The 26,299-nt window shown below is 32.4% G+C and overlaps 1 protein-coding gene across 4 annotated transcripts in view; it reads left to right on the forward strand.

Annotated features, from left to right (window-relative positions):
• Positions 1 to 26,299, forward strand: part of LOC129913331 (maternal protein pumilio) — a 464,853-nt gene that overhangs the window by 80,830 nt on the left and 357,724 nt on the right. For 3 of the 4 annotated variants that reach the window (XM_055991943.1, XM_055991941.1, XM_055991944.1), the window contains 2 exons: positions 6,138 to 6,408; positions 6,491 to 6,583. In XM_055991943.1, the coding sequence (XP_055847918.1) occupies positions 6,138 to 6,408; positions 6,491 to 6,583 (364 nt within the window). The remainder of the gene's footprint in view (positions 1 to 6,137; positions 6,409 to 6,490; positions 6,584 to 26,299) is intronic. The other variant, XM_055991942.1, reaches the window with a different exon arrangement.

Below are 26,299 nucleotides of genomic sequence, written 5' to 3' on the forward strand. Positions count from 1 at the left end.
AAATTTTCTTCCGAAAAATATCGAAGAACGAATACTTTACATTACATTAAGTGAACAAATTTCAAAAGCTTTTCAATTTTCCATTTTATCTAATAAAAACACGTGCATTTGATAAATATTTTTTTCGCTGCACTAGAATGGTATCGAGCCACAACTTGGCTCCAATTGAATGGCAGTACAGTGCTTGCCAACTTACCTGGATGTGTGAGTTGGAGCCCTTCCTTTGGTAACATTATTTTACTTATCCCCCAATTTCAATTTTACCAGACTGGACTATGATGAGATAATAATTATCTTATTCTCAATGCACTGCACCAAAAAAAGTTCTTTTGTATCTTTCTATTCCTTCTAACCGTGCAATATACATTATGCATTGCATATAGCTAAAAATAAAAAAAAATGTGTACAATCCTAAAACTTACAAAACAGATACTGGTCGCTGATGTACCTCAAGGCTTCGTTCTATCTACTACTCTTTTTCTCATTTGAATTTTTTGAAACCAAGCATTCTGTAATGCTCATTTCATAACGAGAACTATCATATGAATACTTCACCATAATATTCGCGCTTCTAGAAATGCTTATGAATGTTCTTTTGTGTTCAATATCGGATTTAAATATAAAGGCTCTTTTTTCATGAATCTGCCAAAAAAAATCTTGGCTGTTTTTCCCAGAACTTGAAAAACCATTTTTATTACATCGACATCACATAAAGATGTGGATTGTCCTAATAAAAAGACCAATCTAAATGCTTTAATCTGCCCAAAGCATAACTTATGTATTTTACATGAGAAGATATCAGTTTAATTTAATTTGGTACTTCCTATACTTCCTATAACTCAACATTTTTGAAAAGTTTGTGAGGACATTTCTGGTAAAGAAGTTACATGTGTATTTGAATTTTGTATTCTTTTTAGAATGTTAAAAACTTCTCTTGGTACAAGGAAATAAATCCACACATAACAAGTGCATTATATAATATGTTAGTGAGTCTGATTTGCAGGTTAAAAAGGACAAAGTTGCACTTTTGTCTTGTTGGAATCCTTTGCAGAATAAAACGGAACTTGTCTCCACAAATTATTAGTATACAATTAGTTCTTTATTCCGATCATCAGAACGACCACTCACTTACGTGTTGACTGTAGGGTGGACTTTCCACTGTTAAAAACTGGGTAACATTCAGGGTTCACCTCGTACGGGTATCAACGAAGCCTTGAATTCGACACATTGAGCTAATAAGAGAGATCTCAAAGCCACAGAATCATATTTTTACTGAAAGGCATATAAACATAACCTTAGCCCATTGAGAGACTCAAGGGCATATGAAATCTCAACTTTGGTTTTTGAACTACGGAAAACGAAGCCTTGCAATTCAGATGAGTTTATGGGTTTTTTTTTTTATACTAATACTATGACTAAGATAGTTTGAAATGTATGTCATTTTGAATGGCACCAAAGTCTACTTTGCAAAACTAACATAAGCTTCCAGCTGGTAATATACACTTCGCGTCACTTGAATAGAAACAACAATTTTTCTTTAGAAAATACCGATTGGCGCTTCGGTGAGGTAACTTAGTAGGATTTTGGTTTTGCATTTTCAAAGAGGAACTTTTAACAAACAATGTTGTAAAAACAAAAAACCCAAAACAGAAACCGTATGGCTACTAGTTGCGTTTTTTCGCATTACTTCACAAAAACAGTGTTTTTTTTTGCGTCACTTGAATAGAAACAAGCTCTTAAATTAGATAAAAATGATGAAAAATCATGGACAACACTAATTTTTGTAAAGCAGTCTTAAACTTTGACATTATTTGCACATTATAACCAATTATGGGCTACGAGCTACCATTAGGCATCACAGAAAATGCATAAATAGCAGCTAACATTGGAAATGCACTTGCACTATGCAAAAACGCGAAAGATATTGGAAAATTTGCCAAATTTGTATGAGAATATTTTTGAAATATCGTAAACTAGTGATTGAATAAAAAAATAAGACAGGTGAGACCCAAATCAAGAGCAGAGAAAAAAATAATTTAAAAACTAGCAGCAATTTCCTTCACTTTCCCGCTAAAATCGGTCAAAAACGTGGTGTTAGTGCGATGGTAATGTGTTGGTTTGTTCCATCATGGAAGTTTTAAAAGGTGCACAACATTTAAAAAGCCTCAAAATGCAAAATAACAACATTTTAATTTCTACTAAGATTACAACTATTTTATAGTTGCATTTGAACTGAAAAGAAGTGAGGTAAAGAGTGGTTTTTTAAAGGAAAACATACCAACTCAGTTGGACCACGTTAATATTAGTCCTATTTCATTGGTTTATGAAAGAATAACTTTTATCGCATCGCCAATAAAGGGCAATAAAATGTGTTATAGTAATACGCTTTGTTTTTATGATGTGCAATAGGAAAATTGAAGCTTCACGCTTCGAAAAAAGATGCAAACTTTTACAAAGAAATAATGGAAGAAGCTCTTGGGAAGTTTAGGAACGTGGAAAAACAACCCTCTTAGAGATTGCACAAGGAGAGTTCCAGAAAAAAACAACGCAATAGAAACAAAACAGATGCATTCCGGATGAAAACGAAAATTTATTTCACTTATTCAAACCTTAAATTGTAGAAAATGTCATTTTCTTAATTTGTAAGAAGTTACCAAACACTATAGTCACTTTCTCCAATTAGGTCCACGATTGTGTACAGTACAAGTGCATTTTCAATGTTTAATTCTATTTATGCATTTTCTGTGATGCCTAATGGTAGCTCGTAGCCCATAATTGGTTATAATGTGCAAATAATGTCAAAGTTTAAGACTGCTTTACAAAAATTAGTGTTGTCCATGATTTTTCATCATTTTTATCTAATTTAAGAGCTTGTTTCTATTCAAGTGACGCAAAAAAAAACACTGTTTTTTGTGAAGTAATGCGAAAAAACGCAACTAGTAGCCATACGGTTTCTGTTTTGGGTTTTTTGTTTTTACAACATTGTTTATTAAAAATTCCTCTTTGAAAATGCAAAACCAAAAATCTACTAAGTTACCTCACCGAAGCACCAATCGGTATTTTCTAAAGAAAAATTGTTGTTTCTATTCAAGTGACGCGAAGTGTACGAATCCATCAGTGTACTTCTAAATTGTTTCAGAGGATTTACTTCACTGCAACTCTCTCATCTCAGTACTTTGAATTTATTCTCATATTTCTTCCTCAACTGTATTTGACCTTTCTAGACTCGCATATTTTTAAGGGATGTAATCAAAGGAAGTTCAAACGCAATATTTGCCTAGTAATAGCCTATTGTTATTTAGAAAATCATACGATATCAGATAGTTTCCTATCATTCAATGCCAATCCATGTTATTATCATAAACAAAAATATGCCTTGTTTTATATAGACCACATTTAAGTGGTCAGTATAGTTTATGTACGAGTATTAATGTCAATTAAACTTATAAAATGTAAGACTTGCAAAATAAAAAAAAAACTATTTGTATACATTTAAATACCGCAAATATAATATCTTTGAATTAATAAAACAAAAAGAAAAATAAAGAATAAAATAGAACAAAACTATATATATATTTTGTAATAAATGTTATGGTTTGCGTGCGCTTCATATTTACGTTTCTTTCAATTTATATTTGTGGTCATCCACAATGAAAGCAAAAAATATTGAGATAAAGTACTGTTTTTGCGTTGTTTTCTTTGTTTTTGAATTAAAATACATACACATAATAATTATATTATGGTTTTACATATATTTTCAATTCCACTACACCATTTTTCAGTTTCAATAATTTAAATAAATAGATAAAATGAAAATCAGAACCGTTAACTTTCAGTTGGTTGTATTGGTTATCCTCGTTCTTGCATATTAAAATGGTCAGCTGACTACATACGTGCATTTTAGGCAACACAGACTTGGAAAATAGCAACCAAACACTTAATCTACTGCCCCGTTGTGCTGTGCTCGAATAATAGCACCCTTATTCTCTGGCCTAGTAAACTTACATAGATCGTTCCCCCGTACAATTTTATTTTTATACAATTTTGGAACATTATACCCCGGCCACATACTGAAATCTTTGCTTGTCTTTCTTATTCAATCTCCTGTTGTGTTTCCTTTATTTCTGTTGGTGATTTCTCTTGGCACTCTCTACATATCCGATATTCGATGTGTCGCCAAGAATCTCCGCATTCGAACCTTTGCAACTGTGTTGGCATTTGGCACCCCGATGATGGTTGAGTATTCAAACCATTGAAAGAGCAGGCTAAACATTATTCAAAGTAAGAGTCAGTTGTACAAATATGTATTTAATTCGTGGTTCGCCCACTTTTATCTTCTGAAATCAGTGGTATAGTTCAGGTTTAGACCTGATTCAAGGTTATTATGTGTTAAAATAGCCAAATCCATGCTTGAACCAAAGTTGAACCATAGCTAATCCGCCGAAAACGGCAAGTCAAATTCCTGAACCAATGCTGAACCACGTTTGTACATCTGGCACTTAAGGCCCCAACCCATAGAATCCGTTGCAGTTGAAGGATGGGACAGAAAGGGGTGACCCATAGAATACGTCATATGACGGATTATTTAATCCTGAAGTTTAACACTGGTTCAAGGTTCATATATGTAGATATAGCCACATTCATGCTTGAACCGAAGTTGAACCGCAGCTAATCCGCCGAAATCGGCGGGTTAAATTCCTAAACTAAGTCTGACCCACGTTTGTACAACTGGCACTTAGTATCTGCGGGTGGGGGTGAAAACTCAAATAAGAACACTCCCAATCAGCCTTAAAATAAAAGTGCACAATAAAATTGATGCATTGGTCGTTAAAAGATCATGATTTGATTTCCAATTCCATTTGAAAATTCATTGTTGGTTTAAGATCGATTCTACTAACGTTCAGCGATCAGCATGACTTAAAAAAGTTCTGGTAATTGAGTGTTATATGGATGCGAATTCAAATTCTTAGTCAAATTGGCTGTACAATTCTAAGTGCAGGTCTCAAAAGAAAGATGGTGATTCTATTTAACACTCTAGATAAGTCCACCAATTTTTCAACTCAACCGAGTTCTAGAAACACGGACATGTCTCATCCGTTATTGACGTGACCTTAACGCCTTGAGATGTTCAATTACTTGGAAAAAAAAGTATATACAAAAATTAATGGTTTCTAGGTGCAACTCTCACACAATTTTTTCAAGAATGAAGCTTGCACGAAGACAATGCTCAAAATTACAATTTTTCTTGGTACGTACATATGTATGTAAATGAAGCTCCATTACCGTAGGTACAGTTGGTCCTTTTTTCAACTCATTTGACTCTTTTTATTTTAGAAAGTAGGTATTCATAACCCTTGGTTTACAAGATTATTATTTATACTCATAACAGACTTGCAGAGTTTCAATAATTGCAGATTTTCTTTTAGATAAATGGAGACTCTATACCCAAGGCAACTAATTTTCATCTCATAACTATTCCTTAAAAATATTACATATACAGAAAGTATCTAGACAAAATGTAGCCAAGACTCCGCTACAATACTATAATGCATTCAATGTTATATCAACTTTTTAGGATGCGTCATCGAATCACACGCCAAGATGAGTAAAGTTGCAATCTACAAAAAAAGGCCTGTAGTCGAATTGACTCTGAAATTATCACACGAAAATTGTATTGTGAAAACCTGGCATTAGACCTTGTAAACAAAATTGTCACTCTGGTTCTTATGCACTTGGATATCTTGGAAGGTTATCATCATAAATATCTGCAGAAGAAAATTATTGTATTTCATTTTTTTATCCAAAATCCTCTCCTTTTCCTATAATTTTATAGCAAACAATTTTAAATTTGGTTTATGTATTGAATATTATGTAGTTCTAAAATCAATTTGTTTCGAAAAATGTTCTAAAATGTAAATTCTAAACATTTCATGGTTCTTGTCTATACTTTATATTCTGCTACACAAACCAATTATGCATGTACTAAAAAAAAATTAATATTCTTTGCTTAAACCAAAAATCATCCAAAACACACACGAAAAAAAAAAACAAAAAACTCGTGTGTCTCAACTGGGTTTGAGTCCACGATTTAGATTTAGTACTTATTCTATACAGAACATCTCAAACCACTTCCTCAGTTATAATAATCATTTAAATTATTATTACAGTCGCACTCCCGGCTCCCGTCAACCATCACCAGCCGAAGAATCTCTACCAAGACCACCCACACTACTTGATCCTTCACAACATGGCTTTCCACCACATCCCCTGCATCATATGCTTGGTTCAATGGACCATCAACAAGGTCCTGGACCTCAAATGAATTCTTATCCGCATCATCAGATGCCACCGATGAATCAATTGCAACCTCCAGTTATGAATGGTGTTGGTGGTATTCAAATGGCACAGGTATGTTTAAATAAATATATATTATATGAATCATATCACAAGAAAAGGAAACTAATATTTCTCTATATTTTGTACATTTTAGAGTCCAATGATGAATCATCAAGGTCAGCGTCCAAATCAAATTGAATCTCCAGCAAATTTACTTCAACAACAGCCCCCTAACTTCGATGTACAGGTAAGTCCTCTTTAAAATAGAAGCATTTAGTTCTAAGATATATACACACACCGACAGTATAGGTATAAAAGAACCATTCATTGCGGGTCGGGGATTTAAATGCCATCCTCTTATAAATTGATTGCCTCTAACTAAAAGGTAAAAGGTAACCCAGAGAAAATTGGGATAAAATTCATTGCTCACATGATTCTCTGATGGTATCTGCGTAGAAATTTATAGAAAAGGTAGATGCTTATGTACTTTTGCAATCCTTGGAACTCGCTTCTCTACTTGTGCAAGGATTTTCCAATTTAGAATCCATTGGTCGAGAAGCAATCGAACTCAACTAGTTCCTAGTATGTAAACTTACAAATTTTACTCTTAAGAAGGATTGTTTAGTTATAGGATTGTAGCATTGCAAAATTAGAAATTGTGCATCATCGTCCTTGTTGAAGCGCAATGCGATTGGAATTATTGGAATATCCAAACGTTCAAATGCAACTGCAACAAAGATCCCCAAAAATACCAAAAACTATAAATGATTATTATGGGTATGTGAGTAGATAGATATACGTTATCCATTTTCCGATATCATGCCATAAACTTCTTTTGATAATAATTTTGCAAAATTTTACCCAGAAATATAGAAGAGAGAAGAAGTTTTAATTGTGTTTCATTGTTTTTAGTTATCCTTATCCCACAGATTACTACTCTCCTGCAAATGGGCTTTTGGAATTTTAAACAAAATTATTTTGATTTTGAACAATGTAAGTGAAAAATACCAAAAGAGTAAATGTGTGGTAAAGGAAAAACGTTTTATGTGTATGTATCTTGAAATTTTCTTTGGGAAATAAGGTTAGTTAAGTGAAAAGAGGAGTTATGTTATTTTCTCGTGGGAACTTGCATCAGTTTTGAAATTGATTTATTTATTTGGTGTGGGCTTACAAGGTATTTTTTTTTTTGTTTATCCATTGGGAATAACACATTTTCATAATTTGTAAATAGCAATCTACTTAAACTACTACTTTAGGTATTGCGAGTCAAGTTTTTTACGTTATTTAGAACTCTAATGAAAAAAGGTCAACAGAGGTTTTAAAAAGCTCGATAATTGACTATAATTTGCCAAGAATTGTGTTCTGCATACAATTTCCGTCAAAATAGTAAAATTTCAAAGTCGGCTTTATGCATGTTTGATAAACTTTAATCGTTTTTCTTAGATTTGAAGCGGTACATTCATTTGGATAAGTTCTTCTATTACACTGGTAAAAGTGAATCCATCTATGTGATATCTGTAATTGAAATCTTTAGAAAAAAATACTATCCAATTTTTACTCGGCATTATTGGCGAAGGCGATGTTTTCATTGTTGAATATTTGTATAAGTATATATTGAAATTCGAACATCCGTCTTACTGTTTTCTTTGATTCCCATATAAGTTCTAAATTTTTTATCGGATTTGGACGAATTTTACTTCAAAAAAAAGAAGAAGAAATAAAAGAGAAATGATTCTGCTTTGTGCTTAGAAGTTTTTACTTCTTCATTTTATCATTGTATCTGGCTCTTGTTTTATGCCTTGAAGTCTCTCAAGAAACTGAAAGCTTTTGAATTGTTTAACTGTGGTCCGTAAAATGACTTGTACATGCGAGCTCGTTCATCATCATTGGAGGTTGTTTGCTGAACTCCATTATCACTGATGTGTTGTTTCCAACACTTTTATAAAAGATATCGGCCGAAAGCGTTCTATTGGAAGATGTTAGTTTAAGGAATTGTTTATATCAGATTATGGCATCTCCGATTTAAATTAATCCGATTAAATAGTTTCTGTTGCAATGTGGGAACATCATTTGTGATTCAATTTTTTTTTGAATCCGGGCTGTTGTAACTGTTATATCCCTGATTCGTTATTAATGAGTTGACCGTATCTGAAATCCAATAATTTCAAGTGGTAACTACAATGTCAACAAACCTAAGACATAAAATTCAATTATGTTTTTATAAAGTATTTGATGTGGAGAATGTTGCTAAATATTAAATGTTTTTCCAGGTAGTATCTAGAATCCTTTGGCATAATGGAGCTCAAATTCAGCCTAAATAAACTTAACTGCTAAGTTTCAGGGGTGCTGAACTTTTGTGTTGCTTGGAACTTGAAACCATTTATGGGCTTAGGAATATACTGGGACTAAAATGTGAATTCCAGATACACAACAGCCATTATTTTGACATTCCAAAGTATGCGATATCATATCTAACTAAAAGATAAAAATGATTGATCGTTGTAAGCGATAGTGAGCTGAACTGCCTCGGCGTTGTCTGCTAGACCAAAATTCTTGTTCAGAATTTCCATTGTCGACAGGACTTTGCCGAGTGGTAATGCTTCTTCTTTCGAGAGTTTTTTGGATGGTAGTCGCTAAAAATTAAATTTAATAATTGGTTGTATGATTTTGGATTCCTCATAGACTGTTCATGGTTATAGTGTTTTTGCCTATGGCGATTGAAGAATAGTCCTATACAAACCCTCACAATTTCCCTTTTAAACACTGGAACTATTTCGTGGTTGTTTATGAGATATCGCGTACCACACGGGAAGCTGAAAGTAATGACTTGACTAAAGAGCATCTTATAATTTAAGAGATAAGTTAGCTGAAGCCGTCCGGTTCAGTTGATTTCTTTGGCTCAGAATATTTTCATAATTTAGCATACTTCTCTGGGTTGCTATTGTTAAGCTGTTATTTGAATCACTTGCAGTATTGCTGTTGTTAAATGTTCCATTTAAGCAGATTCCTTTGAATGGATGCTTAAACTTCATACAGCTATAATGTTCTAATACACATAAGAGCAAACAGAGGCCAAGGATTCAATGAAAGTACTTCATATATTAATTTTTTGTAAGGAATCAATTTAATAAATTGTAGTTGTAGGATGAAACTTACTTCATCTTGGTTTATAATTATAAAAGTTTGTACTGAACCAAATTGGCTATGTGGGTTCTTTAAGGCTTACAAAGTATGTTTACAGCATGTCTCGCGTTACATTTTTTTTAATCAATATTTCTGTAGAATGCTTTACTCCATCCTATTTATCTCTTCCTTTGTAATTATCCATACGTTAAGTAATAGCCCTTGATAATTTTTTTTTGTTTTTAATAAAATTCATTAATAAGTCTCAATTTTCCCAATAATTAATATCGCAAAGTTAAACAAAATAATAAATTCATACTTTACCAATAATTTTTCTTCCAAGTAACATGGAAAATATAATAATATTAATTGTGTCCTTCCGCTTGGAATTCCCAATGCAATTTCATAAGAAAGTCTCACAAAAAAACAAGTTAAAGAGAAAAACCAAAATAATGATGAAAATAATAAAGAAAATGTTTCTCATATAAGCCACTACAGTAACAGTGTATAACGTTACATTGCTGTTGCCGGCGCCACCAAACCACCCTGTTGCCATATCGGCTGTCGGCCATTGTTGCTTCCCGTTGAACTTCCGCTCGACTGATGATATGATATGATTATTTAAAATTGTGTCCTTTTGCGATACATTGCCGTTGTTGTTGTTTTTTTGTTTTAATTTAATCATACATATGATGAAATAATAAAAGCTTTTCTTTCCCACCACAACAATGAGTATGATGGGGGTGATATGACAGCACAATAATGAGCATCAGTGAAGAGGGAGCCAAATTTGTGTGTGTATTTGTTCCCAGAGGAGCCCTTATTATTGCGATATGGGTGGTTGAATGTTTAAGGGTACAATGTCGTCGTCTCCCGCCCATGTCGACAAAAAAGGACGACAACAAAATAGGCAGAAAAATTGTATTTACATCGGACTTGTCCTTGTATGTCAAAGGAGGCGAGAATACTTGTTCATGTTCTGTTTAATTCTTTTTTTTGTTCGTTTTTTTTTTTTTTGTTCGTCGAGTTTGGTGTTTCCTCCTTGAACTCAAACGACGTGGACAAAACTCCTTTTGAAATTCAATTGACATTCCATGGACACACTTTAGGCCAGTAAACAGGCAGGCATAGTAGACAGTCAGCAGCAACAAACAAAGGACCTTCAGCCACACGTATACAATACGTCCGAATAAGAAGAGTGCTGTGTCAGGGTGTAATTATTACTTGCCGTTCGTTACCCAATCGTACCTCTACATCCTTTTAACTACTGCCCACTCATTCCATTATTGTAATCGATATTCACATCAGGAGGAGAAGTGTGCGGAAAAGGATACTTAATTTCAATTTGATGCTTTTGTGATAGTTTCCAGATGGTAAGCAGCATGCAAACAAACAAACAAACAGACATATAGAAAGACAGACTCATCTATTCTTCATATATGTCGTGTGTAATTGATAAAATACTTTCGTTAAGAAAGGCTATAAAGGAATTCTCTCTACTCGATGAAGGTTCTCTACAAATAATGTTTGGATTTGAATCAAATAGAATTTTGTGCTCCCAAATATAAGCAAAGCACACACACGAAAAAGTAAAATTGAGAAATTTCATTCAATTTATCAAGTTCTTTGGGTTGGAAGTTTCTATATTTTATATGTTTGATCATTCATTTATACATATTTTTGTATGTATGTAAATGTTTGTGTAGACTCTCTATTTTATGTGTCACTATTTGGCAATGACAAATCACTTATCATATAGACATGCATATAAGGTACATATGGGTTCTACTTAAAAAAAAAAGGACACACTAACATGCAAAGTATATTTGCGGCTATGTTGATTTAGTTTTTCGATTTAATTGTTTGTTCATTACTTATCCGAGTAAAGAGTATGGAGGTGCTGGTCTCGTGGGATAAGAAGGTGTCAGTTTGTCTTACTAAATTTATTAGATTTTTTTTTTAATATTTGACAAAGGACACTTAGGGAAATTAATTTTTTTTTTGTAAACGTAGGAAACTATTTTTATCTGCCGATTTATAATCGTTTTATGGTTAAACAGTTTTAGTTATTAATGAGAATGAGAATGTATTAATATTTATCCTTTCAATATGCCAATCTATTGATCTGGTAGCTTGTTACACTGTTAGTCCGTTTTACGTAAGCCTGCTTGTTGTTAGTTTGTTTGTAGTTAGTAGGTTTTCCTTTTGGTATGTTAGTTTGTAGTCTGGTAGCCTTTTAGGTTAGGTTATTTTTCTAATTTTTTGGCCTGTTAGTTTGTTTGTCTTTGTATCGTTAGTTTGTCAGTCTGTTAACCCATTAAACTGTTTGCTTGTTAGTTTGTTAGTCAATTTTTTTTCTTTTTCTCAATTTGTGATAGGTTAGGTTATGTTAAGAGTTATAAAGCGAATAGTATCATCATTTCACCCGTTTTTCAATGTTTTTCCCAGGATATGAGTGAGATAGGTAAAGAAATATAATTATCGTTATGGTTAGTAGTATGTGTTTCCATCCATCAACCATTCTAAATTCTAATGGAATCGTCATATTTAGGTTTTTTTTTCGCGGGTTGCTTTTCTAGCCATGGTTAGGAAGAAAAAAATGCAATAAATTAATTTCAGTCAAGTCACAATTGCTGATCTTCTATATTGTAATATACTGTGCAAGTTTTTTTTTTTTTTTGCTCGAATAGCAAAAATACGATTTTTTTTTTTTTTTAAATAATGAAAATTTAATCAGATTGAATTTGAGAAGCTGATAGAATACCTAAGGATATAACCAAGTTAAGGTTAAATTAGGTTAACGTTGCTATTAGCAGGAGAGCCGATACCCTTTAGACCATGATTGGTCCGTCGTGATACCACAATGAATCTTTATAACTTTCTTTCTAGTCGTTGTACCATTTGTAGCTCCTAATGAAGCATTTGGTGATATTACTCCACCTAAGTTTTATTTTATTTGTAGCATTAGTTTACACTTACCGATTGGGGAACTTATTTGGTAATACAAACGTTCAAATTTTGGCAAGTTCATCGGCTCCACATTTTCCTGAAATGCCCCTGGGGCCCGGGACCCAGCAAAAGTGAATGTTAAATTGCTGATGGTGAGTTAGTAGAGATTTAATGGCTGCCTGGCTGTCCGAGTACATACGGAAATCTTCATTTGATAAAATGTTTTCTTTAAGCCAGGACTTCTTTTATCTCTAAACGTTCCGTTCTGAAACACGTTGCAGTAATTTATTAAACAGTAAACACCATCTCCAGTTTTAGATTCGTCGTTATAAAAGTGGATCGAATTATTTTCCAGGAATGCCATGGTCTCTCCGACTTATCCAGAAGAGATTGTCACCAGAAAGTTTTTATCAAATTGCAGATGTGGCTTTTATTTGTGATTGATCCGAATGAGAAGAGTGCTGTGGGCTTTTTGAATCTTGAATGTTAGGTCTCCAACTAAACCAGCCCTTAAAATTTTGCCTCGTCAGAAAATTTTAGTGGTATACCTTTAATGGGTATATAGGGTGGGCTAAAAGCTGAAGTGAAAAAAGTCACAAAAAGTGAATTCGGAGATATAACGAGCTAAAGTAAAAACGTTACCATTGAATCTTATGGTGAATATATTTTTTTGCACAAATGACAATTTGAATCAAAACACTTTTGGATCAAACAGATTTTAGTAGAGTCAAACCTTGCGCAGAACTAGGCACTAGATTTGGATTTTTTTCTTTTCTTTTTTTGACTTGGTCCGTTTCAGTTGTAAGGCCTCCATATGAAAAATCTTGTATTTCATAGAGAAGAGGATAAAATTTAGTTTTGTGGGGATTAATATAGTGCAGAATAATACCAAAAAAGATTTTAATTTTTTAATTCACTGGTGTGGTGAAAATCTGTTGGATGAAATGAAGTACAGTGACCAAACCAAAAATTTTTGTAGTCAGGTTTTGCCTTATAATGGTCGCGTACATTATTTATGGAATTGTGTTCCTCTCGAAATCTACAATCCATTTAAATATTTCCCTGTGATATGAAAACGTGTCCCGTTTATGGTGGGATGAGTTTTATATAAAATTAATATAATGATCAAGTTTCTGGTTCAATTGCTGATAATGTCAAGGGTTTTTGTGTTAGAAGATCCAATATTGTAGATGAAGAGTTTTTTTTTTGAAATGCTATTCAGAACAAAGTTCAAGACTCTCGTCGGTCGTTTCAACGGATTTGCACATATTAATTGTCTGCTATCTTTAAATTGTGGACCTCTTTGGTTGTTATTCCATAATCTTTCTTTCTTAATGTTGGGATGTAGAATCGGGTCTTGTAGAGGCGGGTCTTTCGCTGATTGTAAAAATTCTTTCTAAGCAACTGAGTAACGCTTGATGTTATCTTGTTGTTGATCTGTATAGTTTCGGGATTGATTTATTCTTTCTTCAACTATTTTATGTATATGGGCTTTAAAGGTTTTTATTCCAAGTTATATAACTACTGGTATAAAATGTTCCTTTCTCCGATTTCGAAACGCAACTGACAAATTTTACTTTTCGCCTAAAAATCTATAATATTGAACAATGAAAACACTTGGTGCATTATCAAAAAAAGTTGCTCTTATCACAAGTAATTTGATTTGGATAAAGTGTATCTGTAATTAGTGTGCTCTTGCTATAACTTGGTTTGTTTCTGTGAATAGAAAAAAAAAGCATTTCACTTCAACCAAACCAATCTTATTCCTCAAAGGAAAAAAAATTCTCCAAGTAAATATTTGCCTTGTTTTTCGGATCTGTCAAACCTTTTTTAAAACAAATAAAAGTATTTTTTTCAATTAGACAAAGTCAACTAAGAAAGTATAAAGAAAGGTCCGCTGGGGGCAAAAAATTAATAATAAAAAAAAAAAAAAACAAAAGACAGCAAATAAAACATAATGTTTCCCTTTTTTCGCCAGAAATAATACCCACCTTTAAAAAATCTACCAAGAAAACCCTTAAAGCGACTTGCTTTTTGTTTGCAAATCCAAATCGCCGAGCGATGCAAATATTCGTTAACATGTACTGTATACACCAAACCCAAGCCAAAACCCGAACTCGAACCCAATCCACCCGCACAACTCACCACCACCTACCTTTATCCCTCTCAGGGCCATTTGTTTGCCACACCGGAAAATGTGTATCCGCTTGGTTCTTTGTCCAATGTGACGACAGCAACAACGTCGTCGTTAAAAAACCTTCATATATACTTTTGTATGTACCTACAACTGATGTGGGAAAAACAAGAGCCACAAGGACAGTTTTTTTTTTCACATCCTTTTCTAGTTTACGAAACGACATCGCTACCGGAAATAGTTTTATTTTTCCCCATTGTGTTTGGTTGCTCATGGGTTGCATCTAAAGTTCAAACCATATACCATACCTACAACACAAAACAGTATCTCTAAATGAGTGGTGTTGAGAAGAAGAAGGGATACAGAAAAGATAGGAACGGCGGAGGGGGGGGGGCGAAAGCCCGCATGATATGCTTGCACCTTTGATTTATTTCCAATTAGAAAAGTTTTTCGTTGTTGAAAATGCATTTTTGTTGTGTGCTCTGCGCGCGGATAATGTATGAGCGTGACATGCAACACTCTTACGACCGCACACATGAGACCCCTCACCCCTGCAAGTGAAAATGTTTCTTATTGGTTTTTTGGTAGTTTTTTAGTTTGTTTTTTGTTTCCCAAAAATATATAAAGTGATGGACCTTGATGAGGTGTGTAAAGACAATGTCTAGAAGACACAATATAACTAAAAGAGACAAAATGAGAAATTGCTTAAAAATATTCTCTCTCAAACGGACGACAAGTTACCATCAATCAAATGGACTTAATTCAGAAGATATACTTTTTTCCTTCTATTCGACCTTTCTTCCTTCTTAAAAAAATAAAGTTTTACTCGAAGTTTTGTACACGGTTCTTTCGTATTTTTTTTTATTTTTTTCTGGCAATTATTTCCGCTTGATAAATTATGCATTATAAAAAAAAGGAAACAAAAAAAAAATAATACTGAAAACACAATAATCAAAATAAAATAGAGTAAAGTACACTTATGGGTCGCACAAACTTGATATAGCATAACGCACAACTCATGTGCATTTGCTTAAATCTCTTTTTTTTTTTAATCTTAAAGTATTTTCGCAATATTTGCAATTGTGCGAAATGAAGAGAGAGCTATTTGTTATGGACGAATTGTATTGCTGTAAAAAGGCACATAAATGTGCATAGTTGTTATAGCACACGTTAGGTGCGCACAAGCATTGAGTTCATTATTGTAAAATTGAAATTGAAAAAAACTCTTACCGCACGTTTGAGGTTTGCTCATGCACTATAATGTTCGCCAGTTAAAAATTCTCCAATGAATATTGACAGGCATTTGGTGTGCGCACAGAAGTTTTGCGCACCTTTAAGTGTTTTCGCAATATTTGCGATTGTGCGAAATGGAAAGATAGCTACATGGTATGGACATATTGTGTGCGCTGTGCTATGAACATTTTGATGAGTGAAGTAAAATGTGATCTGCTCTAAACAGGCATATGGTGTGCGCATTAAGTGTGCGTTGTTGTTATCGCACACATTAGGTGCGCACAAGCAATAAGAGTACATTAATGTTCACCAGTTTAAAATTTCCCTGCGTATATTGACAGGAGCACATCAAATGCGCCCCAAGGTGTGCGCACCTTAAAGTATTTCGCAATATTTGCGATCGTGCGAAATGGAGAGAAAGCTATACATGGAATGGAAATTTTGTGTGCGCTGTGCTATGAACATTATGTCTAGTTCTTATCGCACACGTTAAATATGCACAACCAATAAGTGCGCAATTGAAATTCTGATCCTTAGCGAAGCTGACAAGCATATGACGTGCGTTAGTTTTGACGCACACGCAAAGTGCGGACAGTCGATGAATGAATTATTCTAGAACTAATGCTCGGAAGAGGAAAAGTAACCAGCGAAAGCTGAGAGGCTGGAGTGCGTAGTGCTCACATAAATGTGCGTTTTCGTTTTCTTCAAACCAACAGAATTACAAGACAAAGTTTGGATTTGCATTGCAAAGCCTTTATTTGTTTATCACGTTTCATTGATATGTCAAGCTGGAATTTATTTTACGAATACCAAACAAACCCTTATTGCTCTAAAAATAAATACCTAAATACAAAAAAAAAAAAAAAAAAAACAGACAACCAACAATTCTAAGTGCGATGAAGTAGATATCGACAAAGATAAATATCGAAAGACACAAAATTGGTCAACTGATAGATAGATGGATAGATAGATACGAATATATATTCAAACGGAATAAAAGATGTATCTTCTTCTTTTTGTTATCGATGTCCAAGTTCTAAAAAGGTGCTATGGTGTATCGGAATTCTATCCATTTGGAATTGAAATAGAAGAAGTAAAAGGACACTTCTCTGTAAAGGACTTTTATTTTTTATTTTTCTGGAGAAAATTGCTCAGAAAAACCCAGGGTATAGAATAGGGTCCACATAGAGTTGTACAAAAAAAAAATAAAAAAAAGACAAGATAACTTTAAAAGAAGCCAATAGATACGGGTGAAATGAAAGCAACAAAAACCCGTAGGTAGTTTTTTTTTTTTTTTAAGTCCATCTTCTTTTTAAAAGGAGTGATGGAATGTAAAAGACGAAAGCTTTTTATATGTGTATTTGAGAGAGGGATATCGATGAAGAAGACAACGACGACGAATCGTCATCATTCATCAATTCAAAGTTTAATAGCAAAGGAAACTTTATCCTGTATACCTTATAGGAACTTAGTTTTTTTTGTTCTTTCTTCTTTTTAACTCTATAATGCTCTTAGGGTGTCAGAAGGACAAAATGAAGAGCAAAGGGAACTGTTTTTCTCTACTCTATCAAAATCTTCCTTCTACGTGAAAGGGTAAAATTTCAAATTATTTTGATAGGTAAGTGGCTTTTGCGAAGCTAACTGTTGAAATAGTCTATATCGTCTTGAAAATATAGACTTCCAAAGTATAAAGGAAAGATTTTTCTGTTTTTTTTTTTTTTTTTTTTTTTTTAATTTTATAGACAATTTGACTAAAAAAAAAGGGATAAAGCTGTAACAAAATTCCAACAACTCGACGAACGGCGAAAATAATGTTCGCACAAATTTCATAACAATAAAAAATAATAAAAAAAACTCTTGTCAAAGTTTCGGGTAACTTTAAAAGTGATGGTTTTGATTTTGTAATTTATTTGAAGTTGTGGTAAAATATACACATACTTATGGTGTGAGAATATTATACAAAACATCATTAATCATATAAGATTAATCGGAAGAGAGATTATCATTAAGACCCTTATAATATTTTCTAAACCCTATTAAAAGGCTTGAAGTTTTCATGGATGTCTTTTTTGAGGGGGGTGAATGAGTTTTGGAATAGCCTTAAGATTTTTTGCCATTAAACGATTAAAGTAGTGAGCTAAAGACTCTTGTGTTGTGCTATTAGTCTATTTAATAGACCCGAGCTCCAGAGCAAAAATAGAACAAATTCGTTCAAGACTTTTTATTGGCGATTATGGTTCCTTGGCATACAAGAATACTCCAGCCAAAAGTGCTACTAAATCCATTGGTGCATTTCTGAGAAAACGGCAACACTGGTCGGTTTTCAGTTTTTTTGATTTAACTCGAAAACCAAGCCTGACTTTGAAATTGTTCAAAGACACTTTTCATAGCAAATTAAATTTTCTGTCAAGTTAAGATGGTTAAAAAATTTTAAAAATTATTTTTGACTAAAATTCTAACCTAAAATCAAAGAAAAAAAAGTTAAAAAATTGACAATTTTATTTTTTTTTACTAAATCAAGGGGCATTTTGTGTCTGTAGCCGGGACGTCCAAACTTTGTACTAATGAAATAAAGTAGAGGTAAAATCCTTTGATAATACGTAATTTTTAATTTTTTTTGTCAAGAAACAACTTAAATGTACCTATTCAAAAACTAGCACTTTTTCTAAATTTTTGACTTTTTTAGTGAAAAGCAAGTTTTTAAAACTCGATAAAATCCTATTTATTGGTAACTTTTAGACTTTTAAAGTAAACATACTTCGAGGGATTGATTTAATATAAACTAAATATGACAAACAAAAAAATTTATTTGCATCCTTATGGCCTTTTGTGCAATTTTGTGTATGTGCATTTTTATAAATACGGGTCGAATGGATGGACGGAGAGCCATTAGCTTTGGTCTATTGCATAGAAGAACATTTAATACCAACTCATTTACTGTTTTCAATGGCCTGAAAAACAATTCTTGTAAAATCCGCGACCAACGAAAAGTTTCTCTTGAAAAACGAAAAAAATACTGTAATGAGTTTGAAACAAAATAGCTCAGGCAAATTAGTAAATCAAATTGCACTTTTCGCGGGACAAATTTTTTTCATGGAACGTGTTTAGGTGAATGTCCTTATCGTAAAAGTGAATTTTTTGGGATGATAAGATATCGGGAACAGCCGCCATCTTGGAAAAGAGGTTGGTGCCGTTTTTATTTTATAACTCCATTTTTACTCATTTAAACCAAAAATGTCCAAAGACAGACTTATTCAAAATAAAATTATCTAAAAAATGATATACAAATGAATTCCGTGAGTTAGTTAAATTCAATTTTATAGTCGGTCAAAGTCCAAATTCTTCTCGCAAGGTTAAGACAATATGATATTTTTCAAATATCTGAAGAACTTTTGATTTGTTTGGGATTTTCTTCAAGAATGAATTATAGCACTTTTGATTATCTATAAAATGAGCCCTTTATCTAAACTGTAACCAACATAATGTATAAGCCATCTAACGTCGAAGTTCACATTCTACTAGTCAAAAGTGAGAAAATAACAAGTTTTCTTCTATTAGACCGAGCAAATTTTTGAAGTGGAGGTATAACCAAAATATAAGTAAACAGTTTTTTAACTATATTCGTCTAAATATTGAATTCAAAGTTTGAAATCTTTAATGTTAACCTTTATATGGTTTTCGAGGTTTTAAATGAAGTGAATTTTCCAATTAACGTGAATAATCTAAAGTGACACTATTTAAGATTCTAAATATAAGAACTGATGCCCTGTCATTTTTCCAAAACATGAACACCTCAATCTCAGCATTACGATAAGTATAACTCAAGATATGAGGTGTGTAAGCCGTTACCTTTTCGAGACTATTGTGTTTAATTTTTGATTGTTTATTTGAACTATTGAAATCCCAAATAAGTTCAGTTAAAAAATCGTATATCATGACCTCGACGTTTGGTTGCTTCTACAATGTGATGGTTACAAAAACAATAAAGGGTTCATTTCATAGATAATTAAAAGTGCTATAATTCATTCTTGAAGAAAATCCCAAACAAATCAAAAGTTCTTCAGATATTTGAAAAAATGTCATATTGTCTTAACCGAGCGAGAAGAACCCGGACTTTGACCGACTATAAAATTGAATTTAACTAACTCACGGAATTCATTTGTATATCATTTTTTAGATAATTTAATTGATAATAAGTTTATCCTCGGACATTTTTGGTTTAAATGAGTAAAAATGGAGTTATAAAATAAAAACGGCACCGACCTCTTTTCCAAGATGGCGGCTGTTCCCGATATCTTATCATCCCAAAAAATTCAATTTTACGATAAGGACATTCACCTAAACACGTTCCATGAAAAAAATTTGTCCCGCGAAAAGTGCAATTTGATTTACTAATTTGCCTGAGCTATTTTGTTTCAAACTCATTACAGTATTTTTTTCGTTTTTCAAGAGAAACTTTTCGTTGGTCGCGGATTTTACAAGAATTGTTTTTCAGGCCATTGAAAACAGTAAAAGAGTTGGTATTAAATGTTCTTCTATGCAATAGACCAAAGCTAATGGCTCTCCGTCCATCCATTCGACCCGAATTTATAAAAATGCACATACACAAAATTGCACAAAAGGCCATAAGGATGCAAATAAATTTTTTTGTTTGTCATATTTAGTTTATATTAAATCAATCCCTCGAAGTATGTTTACTTTAAAAGTCTAAAAGTTACCAATTAATAGGATTTTATCGAGTTTTAAAAACTTGCTTTTCACTAAAAAAGTCAAAAATTTAGAAAAAGTGCTAGTTTTTGAATAGGTACATTTAAGTTGTTTCTTGACAAAAAAAATTAAAAATTGCATATTATCAAAGGATTTTACCTCTACTTTATTTCATTAGTACAAAGTTTGGACGTCTCGGCTACATACACAAAATGCCCCTTGATTTAGTAAAAAAAAATAAAATTGTCAATTTTTTAACTTTTTTTTCTTTGATTTTAGGTTAGAATTTTAGTCAAAAATAATTTTTAAAATTTTTTAACCATCTTAACTTGACAGAAAATTTAATTTGCTATGAAAAGTGTCTTTGAACAATTTCAAAGTCAGGCTTGGTTTTCGAGTTAAATCAAAAAAACTGAAAACCGACCAGTGTTGCCGTTTTCTCAGAAATGCACCAATGGATTTAGTAGCACTTTTGGCTGGAGTATTCTTGTATGCCAAGGAATCATAATCAGCAATAAAAACTCTTGAACGAATTTGTTCCATCCAAAAGGGTCTATTCAATAGACTATATAGGCAAACAAAGGTATTAGATTTTCTTTGATTTTGTCAAAAATAACTTGGTCTGGAAACCGTTTTTAAAGATTTTTCTAAAACACGAAAATTTCAGCCAATGAATTTTCACAATTTCAATTGTGAATTTTTGTCATATAGAACGCTCATGCAACTCATTTCTGACAGGTACAAGCGTCCAGATTATTTGCGTCTAAATGTAATATTGTAACTTACTTTTTTACACATCAGTTTTAGATGAAATTTAAGGTTGGAATAGAAATTCAATTTCGTAAAATATTTGGTAATTTGCAAAGGCTTGTGAGTCTCCATTTCTACCAATTTGTATGTAATAGAGAAACCACCTAAAAACAAGCGAATTTCTGCATGTTTTTTTTGCCAAGATGACTTTCGTCTTAAATTAAGCGGACAAATGTTTTTTTTATTTCTTGAATATCCAAATAAAAGAAATCCACTTAATTTTAGCGGAAAATCATCTCATTTTAATGTGAATACAATTTAATAAAAAAAACTGACAGCCAAATATAATATATAAAAATATAAAATAATATAATATAATTGAACATTATGAAATTACTTTTTGTAAGTCTAATCAATACGTAATTGATAAAACTCATTTTAAGTTTAAAATTCATCCATTTTCTATAAATTTTTCATACATACCCCCACAAAATATTATACTTTTGTATCTTTTTTTTTTAAAGTTGTTTTTATCAAACTTAAAATTTTCTTGATTTTTTTTGCCAAACTAAAAAAAAAAAGGTTGAATTGAGGACGTGTCAAATAAGGCCTACTGTGCAATTTTACCAACTCATGAGGTGGGCCATATTTCACTCTTTGTGGTCATTTACATATATTTTTATTTATATTGAGGGCTATCGTGAATAAAAATTTGCCTGCACAGAGAACAAATAACTAAGAGATAACTTTTCTTTTGGTATATTTAACTTTTGTTACATGCAAAAAAGTTCCGAGGGAGATTCACAATCGCACAATAGAATAGGAAAAATTCCGGAATTAATTTTTTTTTGAAATCATTAAACATGTGGCAGTTAGCACGGTTTTACTCTAAGCTGACGAATTAAAAACCGACTTGAAAAATTGATAATCTTGTCTTGTTTTCGAAGAAAGTTTTTAAAAATTTTGCCAAGTGTAACCCGAATCTTAAAAAAAAAAACGCTCAACAAACGCATGCTAAATTATTTAGAGCCAAAGCATATACGAATCAGTGACATCCTAATGCAACTGAATTTTTTTTCCAACAAACAATAAACCTAAAATTTTGAAAAATAACCTTCTCAATCAAAATTCAATTTTCCTCTTCTATAAGTTGAAATACTCGTTCGTAGTCTAATGAAAAATTCATCTATACTTAAAAAATAAATAAATAAATAAATAAAGAGTGAAATACAAGTTGAACAAAATAAACGAAATCATCATAGCATCGTTTTCGTTCACTTGTGTTGTTGTTTATTTTTTTTTCGGTATTCTCTTCATCCCTTCATGTTAACTTTGCAATTTCACAAGGATAACTTCGTTGCCGGTGTAACCTTTGCCCCATCATCTGTATAGAGTTACTCTTCAGTTTGAACTCTCCACCTGCTGCTGTTACTGCTGCTGTTGGGTGCTCCTGGCTAAATGTCAGTGTTCATAATCAATTTATAATTTCCAGTCTACCAGATCTTGAATCACCTGGGGCTATATATGAAAAGGTACTGACTGAGAAGAGGAATCAGTTTTTACCGAGAGAAAGGTGAACCCACGTTTTCTATTCTAGGTTGTTTTTTTTTTTTTTTTGTTACTTATTTTTTTGTATCGTTCATCGTTACACTCACCCCTACTCCTAGTTTTTAAATATATTTCTTTCTATTTACTTATGGTTTGGGTTTTCTTGAAACGCTATTGGGTCCTTCATCTCAAGTCGTTGGTTCGTTTCGCATAATACATATATAAATTCCCTCTTCGATTCACCCCTTCCGAAACCTCCATTGTAATTAGTTTACCAATGTTTCGCTTTTCATAAAAGGAAATGCTCAACTTGTTTTAAGTGGCAACAAGCAGGGGGCGACACGGACGGACAGAGACGGGGGAAAAATCTATCGATGGAGAGAACGAACGAAGAAATAGGATGGTTATTAGGAACTGGAGAGAATCCTTAAAAGGAAAGAGATGATTCAATTTAGAAAGATTTCTTTGACCATGAGTAAAGTTAAATTGGTTATAGGAGTTTTTTTTTTTTTTTTTCTTTCCACGCCCGCACTCATTGTTTTATACGAACTTTGATGTGCGCACTATCCTTCAATTGATTTGCCACATTATATATGATTTACTAAGACATTTGTATGAGTGTAACACCCCCTTAATTGTGGAAAGAAACTATTATTTCCCAGTTGCTGTCATAAGTTGGCAATTTCAATTAATAACGTTCTTATTCTTACTTTTAGATTTTGTTATTTGATGTTTTTTTTTATTGTTGTTTTAATATATTTCTCATGAGGATAAGAAAGACGCAAAATGTGTGTGTGTAGATGGAGCACGTGTGGAAGTGTTTCTTTTGAAAGGGAATTTGAAATTGGCAATTAGCACTGGGGTATGCCAAAGCAAATGCACAAAGTCATTCCCCCACCTTCTTCTATTTCTCTAAGGAGTCAAAAAACACACACACACACACACATCACTTTGTGAGCTTCAACGCAAAGAAATAAAAGACCAACTTAATTATTCACTGTTGAAACAAAAATAATTGAGTTAACTTTGCGGAGTGATTGAAAGTTACTATACACATTATAGTCTTGTGCTTTAGTAGTTTATGTTGAGTAAATTAAATATAGCAATTTATGAGTTTTAACTAAATTACTTTGTCTGGAAATTGTATCCTTTTTGCTTAACACACATGTTTAGTTATGCAATATTTTTTTTTTGCAAAAAATTAGGTATTTTTTGGTGTTTAATCTTCCCACTTGAGTGTCAAACCAAGGCAAGCTTCTTTTCGTTAAAGTTTTAAATGTTGGTAAATAGTATTGAGAAACCTACAGGTTGCCTTCATTAAATTCATCCATTTGCAAAGTAAATTAAACCTTTTGCTAATTATATTCACCTTTTTGCAAATCAAATTCACCCTTTTGCAAATCAAATTCACCCTTTTGCAAATCAAATTCACCCTTTTGCAAATCAAATTCACCCTTTTGCAAATCAAATTCACCCTTTTGCAAATAACATTCACTATTTTGCAAATAAAATTCACTATTTTGCAAATCAAATTCACCTTTTTGCAAATCAAATTCACTCTTTTGCTTATCAAATTCACTCTTTTGCTTATCAAATTCACCCTTTTGCAAATAACATTCACTATTTTGCAAATAAAATTCACTATTTTGCAAACCAAATTCACCTTTTTGCAAATCAAACTCACTCTCAAATCAAATTCGCCCCTTTGCAAAGCAAATTTACCTTTAACCACGTCAAATTCACCCTTTTGTAAATCAAATTCACCCTATATCAAATCAAATTCACCCTTTTGCAAATTAAATTCACGCATTTGCAAACCAAATTCACCCTTTTGCAAATAACATTCACCTTTTCGCAATCAAGGATGGAAATTCACTCTTTTTCGAAATTCACACTTTAGAAAATCAAATTAACCCTTTTGTAAATCAAATCCAACCTTTTTCAAATCAATCACCTTTTTGCAAATCAAATTCACGGTATTAAAAATCAAATTCACTTTTATTTTTGCTGTCTGGTTATTTAAATATCTTATCCACTTAAATTTATTTTCAAAAACTTAAAATAAATCATCTATAATTATTTGAAAAATTGATGAAAATAATATTTGCGATCGTCAAAATGCTTGTTAAGTCTCAATATCTACTCAGAAAACTTGTCTGCAAATACAATTAATATCTAACTTTCCAAAAATGACGAGCACATTTTTTCAAAACCTCGTTAGAAATCTTTATACCGCATTGGTAATTTATAGAACAAATAAAAAACAAACAATGTCAAAAAAGACTCAATAATAAGGTCACAAAACAAAACAAAAAGAAAAATTCAAATTCTAATGCAGGTATTTTCATAGGTTTTTTTTCTATATAAAAACCATTTTTGCAAACTAATTTTAAGACCCAGTCTATCAGAGATAATAATGAAACTTATGCAGTACAACATCAAGAAAATTGCAGCAGCAATTTTAGAATAAAAAAAAGAAAGAAAAGTGCCTATATAACATTCACCCGTTTGTTGTAAAGAGAAGAAATCCTTGTACATTCTCCATATCATCATCATCATCATACCTACACTATCAGCATCGTTTCTTCTTCTGCAACTCGGAAATTCAAAAACTTCTATACACAAATGAAATCTCATTTAAAGTTAGCATTATTATTAATATTATGCACATCATAACAAAGCAAACACAGTTCAACGGGGCAAGGACAAGGACTCCAAGCTCCTTGTGAGAAAGAGTAGAACCTTATATTTTCTATACCAAAACACCATCACCACCACATCACATCATCATACACAAAGTGGCTGCAGAAGTAGTGCGTTGTTGGGCTTTTTGGAATTTCACCGCCTTCTTCTTGGTTTCTCATGAAGAGGCAACTTTTCTGCGGTATTTTCTTCTATGGCGAAAAATGAAACTTTTAAATAGGTAATAGCGACGTATAGCTGTTATAGGTTAGGTTTAGTAGACAGACATCTTTTTCGTCTGGATCTGCAGCACCATCTTCACAACAAAAAAAAGAGAAGAAGATTTTCTTAATAAAACGTAATTTGTCTTGAACAACTCTAAAGATGAAATCGTTTGAAAGTATGAAACCCACTAGAAAAGAATAAAACTTAGTTTATGATAAAATACATCAAAATATTGAAACTATGAAAAAAATGGTTGCACTACAAAAATCAGGAACTCAAGCTATCTAGAAAGTCATAATACTATAGACAGATCCACAAGTTAATTCAGAACGAAAAAAACTTTTGCTTTAGAATAATACTACTTCAAAAAACGCACAATTTATTTATGCGGTACTAATAATAATAATAATAATAAATTTGTGCTACGACACCCCTGCAAGAGACTAACAAATCTCAACCATTCGTGCTTATTAATTTGCAAGAATTGTGGAGGCCTAAAATTTACCGCCAAGTCCAAGCCAAGATGCACTTTTTCATCACAATAATACTCTTACAAATTCCTTACAAGAGGCAGTACCCCTGAAAAAAATGTTTTTAGGTGGTGGAAAACGC

Source organism: Episyrphus balteatus, chromosome 3, assembly GCF_945859705.1.
Source record: "Episyrphus balteatus chromosome 3, idEpiBalt1.1, whole genome shotgun sequence".
NCBI classification, from domain to species: Eukaryota; Metazoa; Arthropoda; class Insecta; order Diptera; family Syrphidae; genus Episyrphus; species Episyrphus balteatus.